This window comes from Monopterus albus, unplaced genomic scaffold (genome assembly GCF_001952655.1).
Source record: "Monopterus albus unplaced genomic scaffold, M_albus_1.0 scaffold73.1, whole genome shotgun sequence".
In the NCBI taxonomy this organism is placed as follows: Eukaryota; Metazoa; Chordata; class Actinopteri; order Synbranchiformes; family Synbranchidae; genus Monopterus; species Monopterus albus.
In genome coordinates this window covers 137,552-144,492 of record NW_018127953.1, presented here as the reverse complement: position 1 = coordinate 144,492, position 6,941 = coordinate 137,552, and the positions used below count along the sequence as shown (strand labels likewise).

The following is a 6,941-nucleotide window of genomic DNA, read 5'->3' as shown; positions in this document are numbered from 1 at the left end:
GTTGATTCTTGGTTTGCTTGTTTTATATTTTGCCACTGAAATAGGCCATCACTTCTCAAAATAACTTCATGACTTTACTGCTTTGTCTAGACCCACATTACATAAATCAATTTTGTCCTGTATTGGCAAATGTTCGAATATCAAATTTAATCAATTCACCCTCGTCCTTTATCTGGGCTCAGGCTTTGCGCATGCGCGATTCATTAGCAGTCTGGATGCAGGGCGGTGTGGGTCTCCTCTCTGCTCTGACTGCAGCTGGAACTGCTGTGTGAGCGAGGCTACTGTGAGAGCTTTGGGACGGAGGAGGGGCTCACGGCAGCACCCGCTGCTCGTTGAGGACAGTAAATGCAGAGTGATACGTGCTTTCACGTCAGTCTCCAAAACACCAGAAAAGTCTCCAGTAACACCAGAAAAAGTCGCTAGATTTGTCACTAGTCGCTTTTGACAAAAAAAGTCACCAAGAGGATTTGGAAAGTCGCCAAGTTGGCAACACTGATCAAACTGACCTCGACTCAAAGGTGCTTGTTATCTCGTATCTCCAAAGACACGCACTTTAATTCCTGCATTTACCTTGTGATCTGGAAACACTGTAAAGCTGGTGAAACTGCATGTTTAGCCCTGTGATGACACTTTCATTTTGAAGCATTTGTTTAAATACTGCAAACTAAGTTGTTTTTTATTATACCATTATCATTTGCTTGTATTGCATGCTTGGTGAATGCTGATGTAGTATGTGGCATTGTTTTAAATGGACTATGGCAGTGTACAAAGTACACATGCTGTTGTGTAACTGATGTTAATGTGATAACTGGACCTTTTCACCAGAGAAAACTGGTGCCATGGAAGCCACCAGGAGACGTACGCAGCACAGTGCAAGGGGGAAAACGTCTGAACAGGGGGACCAGCCAGCACAGTGGGGGAGAGCATGGTGAGTAATGTCACATGATCTAAAATACAGCTTCAGTTTTATCACAATATAAAGCTTGATTTGGATTAAAGGAAAAAATTATGTTGAGGGGGCTATGAATGTCTGAACCTAATTTAATGGCAGTCCATCCAATAGTTGAGATATGTTATAAACCACAAATGTCAGTATTATGGTGACTTGGAAAGAAAATAATCTGCGCCGCTAAGCGGTTAGGCTAAACTAAGTCAGTGACACCTTGACTTTCTTCCAAATAACGCACATTTCATTCATAATATTATAAACACAGACCTATAAATGGCACGTTTTTGTTTTTTCCAAATTGTGTGAAATGGCTAATAAAAATAGGTAATACAAGGTGACTTGGTTTGGTCTTGACTTCTGGTCATGATTGACAGTGTTGGGGGATGGGAAATCTGTTGATTGTTGATTGCAAAAAAAAATTATTTTAGAATTTATTTCTTAATTTAGAATAATTAATTTATTTAAAATTTGTATATTTTATTTGTATATTATTCTTAATATTTTATATTATTGTTCTCTGCTTTTGTTATATTCTGATTGTATACAAAAAAGTGTCAAAAATATGTACGGAGTATATTTATTTAAGTTCTGATAACTTATACTGTTTTGTGCAGAATTGTGGTTTTCAAATGTTCTGTTGAAGGATTTGTGCAATTGAGAGAAGTTTGTCTTACACTTATATTGTTACAGTAAAACATCACTGTGCAAAATTTAGTGTCTCACCTGGGGAGTAATTCAATGTAGAACCGCCACTGATGGTGACACAAAAGGTAAAGTCAGAAGATTGCCAACATCATCAGGATTCATTGTTTTTGTACTATGAATATCTGTGCTAGTCCATCAAGTAGAAGATGCTGAAACATTTCACTGGATAATGCTGTTTATTATGAGGGAAACATGATTGTCTATACAAAATGTCCTGGTAGTCCATCCAGTAGTTGTTAATGTACTATATTTCAGAGCGACAGAGCAGCATCGCTACACTAGCAAGATTAAACGGTGTATTTCATATGGAAACATGATAGGCACATGATAAGAAAAAACACAGCCCACCACTGTTTTATGTTGTAGGTTTAATAGGAATACTGTATCTATTCTATGTTCTCTACTACTGTATTTATGTTCCTCTACTGCATGTTCTTATGCTACATTCATGTATAGTCAGTCAAGCATGAGAAAATTACTCACAGTGATGTTTCTGTTTGGAAAATAAACAGTGGAAAGCCTAAGCTTTTATGTTTCATGTTTAGAATATGGACTAAGCATATAAGCTATCAAGACATGCAAGATTGTCTCCTTTGTCTGTGTTAGTCATGGATGAAACTAAATAATTTGACATTCAATGGGAATTTTGCTTGTACTATTTTGATGTCATTTCTTAGGATATGTCGTCATATTTTCTAAGACATTTGCCTTTCTCTTGATATTTGAAAAACAGATGAACACCACTTGAATCTGCTGTCATATTCAGCTGTCCACTTGTATTGTGTCTGTGTGTGGTTCATTCTCAGGGAGGTGGAGTGGTTTTCCCTGATTAGCGTGATCAGCCTCCTTTGCTTTGCCCCTTTCATTGTCTTCTACTTTGTGATGGCATGTCATCAGTACCAGTGCTCCATCACCCAGCCACTGTTTGAGTTGTCCCGAGGAGAGACCACGCTGCTCTCCATCTGGGCTCGGGCACCGTCCTTCAGCTGGACAGCTGCCAAGATATATGCCATCTGGGTGGCCTTCCAGGTAAGAAGGTGAAAGGAAGGAAAAATGGAAGACTGTCTATTAGCTTCATCTGTGTCCCTTTAAGAAGCACAAGTGGCAAATGCAAGCAAATTGAAAGACCTTCTGGTTGTCTCTTAGGTGTTCCTGTATATGTGTGTTCCTGATGTTATCCACAAGTTTATTCCTGCTTATGTTGGTGGAGTGCAGGATGGAGCACGAACTCCTGCTGGTAATTAACATATACACACCCATGTGTTACACCAGTATTACACCAGTGTGACTCAGTGCTCATGGTGAGGGTGATCACATATTGTAACAAAACCTTTTTTCTTATGTAAAACATACCTGGCATTTATTATCACAGCAGTGTGTAAACAGTACTGAGATAAGTCCAACCCATCTCCCCATTCACTAGGCCTGATTAACAAGTATGAGATCAATGGGCTGCAGTGCTGGCTAATCACTCATGCCCTGTGGTTTGCCAACGCCTACTATTTCTATTGGTTTCCCCCCACCATCATTTTTGACTACTGGATCCCTCTGATGTGGTGTGCCAATATACTGGGCTATTCTGTGTCCACCTTTGCCTTCATAAAGGCCTACTGGTTCCCCACCAACTCTGAGGACTGGTGAGTACTGGTACACAGAGAAGGATGACTCAAAGGATATACTGCAGCATATTTCTACAGCAGAAGGGATTTCTGTATCTGCACAGTGCTTATAATAGTTTAAAGATAGTTTGCACTGTAGAAGCACACAGCTTTATCATCTTTGCCTCCACATTTTCCTGTGATTCTGCAGCAAATTCACAGGGAACATTTTCTACAACTACATGATGGGCATCGAGTTCAACCCACGCATTGGCAAGTGGTTTGACTTCAAGCTTTTCTTTAATGGCCGGCCTGGCATCGTTGCCTGGACTCTTATCAATCTGTTCTACATGGCCAAGCAGCAAGAACTGTACGGCCACATCACCAACTCCATGATTCTGGTCAATGTTCTGCAGGTGAGGTGGAATAAGGAGGGAATGAAAAACATTATCTCTTGAGGACCTGAAGTGTTTGCTCAGTTTTGATGGCCTAGTCAAAACTGTGCTGACCCTGTGGTAGCAGCAGTGAGTGAAAACAGAAACCTACCAGGACATATCAGAAACAGTCTTTTTTTTATTTTTTTATTTTTTAAGCTAAACTTTTTCTTAACCCATTCTGCTCGTGATTCTTTGATCTTTATAATGTCTAACCATAGCAACCTGTTTGGTCTTGTTTGCATATGTTTCCAGGTTTATCTGGAAATGTATACTTAACTGCAACCATTCTTACCCAGTCATTTAGAGATTTAACATTTACCATTTACTTTAAATGATTTAATAAGTTATTTGGTTCATAATTGTAAGTGTATGCTTTTCTTTGACACTATTAATTTTGGTGCTTTTGATTTAGAAGCTGCAGCTTGGATAAAAATTGAGACATGGGTTCTGTTATCTTGATTTTCTTCACCAGAAGGGTTCAGTGAGTTAGAACAACTACTGGATATTGTTCTAACTGTGTTTGCTTGTAGGCCATCTATGTGTTGGATTTCTTCTGGAATGAGACGTGGTACCTGAAGACCATTGATATCTGCCATGACCACTTTGGATGGTACCTGGGCTGGGGAGATTGTGTCTGGCTACCATACCTTTACACACTGCAGGTAAACATGTGGACATGACATCTTTGATGTCAGAGACCGCCACTTCTAAAGTGTAGCAATATCATAATTCAGAACATTTAGTGCTAAATTGTATTGCTGATGAATCCTGCATGTCTCATATCATGGAAAACCGCCTCTATTGATTCTTGAAACTTAAAAAAAAAAGACACTAGACTTACAGCTTGTTAAGGATGTATTGCCAGTACAGGAGAAAGACAGCAGCACAGCCTTTTTCTCAACAGAGACACGGGTTTATAAAAACAAAAACAGAGAAACCTTCTCCTACTGGCTAACAAATGCCATAATGTAATAAAACAATTGAATATTAAATATGTTTAACCTATAGAAATCCTACACAAAAATCTTTACCATCTAAGGAAGAAACTTCAGCCACATTCTTAGAGAGGAGACTCTCCTCTCATTGGGTACAAATTTCTTTCTCCTGTAATCTGAGATGCACATGCTGGCCTCAGTCAGACTTATAAAAACTCATGAAAATGAAAAGTGAATACAAATGTTTAAAAGCTATTATTAATAAATGATTAACATATAAAAATATAAGCATCAAATTGAGTTTACTTTCACACTCCCTCCATCAGAGGGTTGTCATCCACATAATTGTTCCTGTAATCCTCCCTCTCTCTCTAATTTAGTTGTCAAGTTGTTTGCGTCTGAATGAAATTTAATAAAAATTAGAAGGTGTGAGTTTGCCAGTATATATCATTATGACGCTTCTTTACAAGTACAGCAACACTAGCATTGATATTCAGATACTACATAAACCAGTTTAAACCATTGTTTTGGCTGTCCAGGGTCTGTACCTTGTGTACCACCCAGTCCAGCTCTCTAACGCCCATGCCCTTGCTGTCCTGTTGCTCGGCCTCGTCGGGTACTACATCTTCCGTTCCGCCAACTACCAGAGGGACCTGTTCCGCCGCACAGACGGCTCCTGCTCTATCTGGGGCCGCAAGGCAACATACATCGATTGCTCTTACCGCTCTGCTGACGGTGGCATCCATCACAGCAAGCTCCTGACATCCGGCTTCTGGGGTGTGTCTCGGCACTTCAACTACACCGGTGACCTGATGATTTCTCTGGCCTACTGTGCTGCCTGTGGCTTTGGCCACATACTACCATACTTCTACATTGTTTACATGACCATCCTGCTGGTGCACCGCTGTATACGTGATGAGCACCGCTGCAGCAACAAATATGGCAAGGACTGGAAACGCTACACAGATGCTGTGCCTTACCGGCTGATTCCTGGAGTGTTTTAGAGAGAGGGATAGAAGTGTAAACATGGAGGGAGGTAGAGGTGACTGATAAGAAAAAGACATATAGAAATTATAAAATTGGAATGGGGTGAAATAAACATGAAGTGTGGGTACCCTCACAGTCATATGACTGTGAATGTGTGTGTTTTATATGTATCAGGAATACACAACCCAGAGAACATTTTTACACATGTGGAGACTGCTGTACATGTGTGTATATATACTGTACAGTGTAGTATTTGGCAAAATTTCTCTGCCTCAGTAGAAGTAGTTTGATATACCAGGCTCCTGTTTATTAAGTTGTGAAAAAGTTGTTTAACATAAACAGATTTTTAAAAACAGTACAATGTATCACTGGAGGTAGGAAGACCAAGCATAACTTAAGAACAGAAACAGAGCCAGGTCTGCAGCGGATAACTATCCCACACAGTGCTGTGACATTCCTACAGGGCAACATAGTATTGCTTACATAGTACAGTATTAATGTGAGCTTAAAGAATCCAAAACATGATTGCTTCTAGTTTCTCAGTTGTGAGAGTTTGGTGCTTTTCTGTATGATACCATTGTAAATTTAACCCTTGTGGGTTTCTTTTGACTTTCTCACAGAAACGAGCAATTTGACAATGTCAGTTAGCTTATAAATGGGATCAGTCTTTGTTTTCGTAGGGTTTTGCAGACCAAAGCTGAAATCTTTACCAGCAGCATATTCACCTAATTCAGACTTTAACAGCAATGAGCAGCAGTTTCTGTTCTAATGGATGTTGACTGCCTGTTAATCATTCTGAACTGCAACAAGTCAGGTCGATTTTTGGATTTATTTTGTGCTAAATCACCATGTTATCTTAATCATGCTGTGTTTTTGCGTTTTTTGCTATGTACAGCCATCATACTTGTTTTGTGTTAATAGTACTTCATACCTGCACTGACTTACTAATTAGGGACAAATAAAATAAAGTTTAATTTTTGTATGACTTTTTTTTTGTAGTTACCAGAGTACTCCTTTACTTGTTTCAGTCACTCATTTTTGTATTTTTCTAAATCAGTGTGGGCAAAGGTTGGATGTGAGATTTGGCAGCATACCAATGAAATACTCAGATCCTAAATGAATCCAGCCCCGTGTGATCTATATAATAGCATTAATAGGTTAACACCAGCTCACACCATGGCCACTGTACCTTTTGATGTAGTTTTTAATGTTCAACACTGGGGGGCAACAAATTACACCTAATCTCACCACGGATAGATTTACTGTATATGAATGCATGCTGTGTCTGCAACGTTGGGATCTTTTAAAAAGGAACTTCATAACTGGAGTG

At 39.4% G+C, this 6,941-nt stretch overlaps 1 protein-coding gene across 4 annotated transcripts in view; it reads left to right on the top strand.

The window, feature by feature from the left end:
• The window catches only part of dhcr7 (7-dehydrocholesterol reductase), a 13,333-nt gene extending 6,737 nt beyond the window's left edge, over positions 1-6,596 (top strand). For 2 of the 4 annotated variants that reach the window (XM_020605897.1, XM_020605900.1), the window contains exons 2-8: positions 826-928; positions 2,461-2,683; positions 2,801-2,891; positions 3,078-3,291; positions 3,464-3,668; positions 4,220-4,351; positions 5,164-6,596. In XM_020605897.1, the coding sequence (XP_020461553.1) occupies positions 826-928; positions 2,461-2,683; positions 2,801-2,891; positions 3,078-3,291; positions 3,464-3,668; positions 4,220-4,351; positions 5,164-5,628 (1,433 nt within the window). In that variant the 3' untranslated portion in view covers positions 5,629-6,596. Of the gene's footprint in view, positions 1-30; positions 519-825; positions 929-2,460; positions 2,684-2,800; positions 2,892-3,077; positions 3,292-3,463; positions 3,669-4,219; positions 4,352-5,163 lie in introns of those variants that run through there. The other 2 variants (XM_020605899.1, XM_020605901.1) reach the window with 2 other exon arrangements.
• Positions 6,597-6,941: the final 345 nt, after the last annotated feature.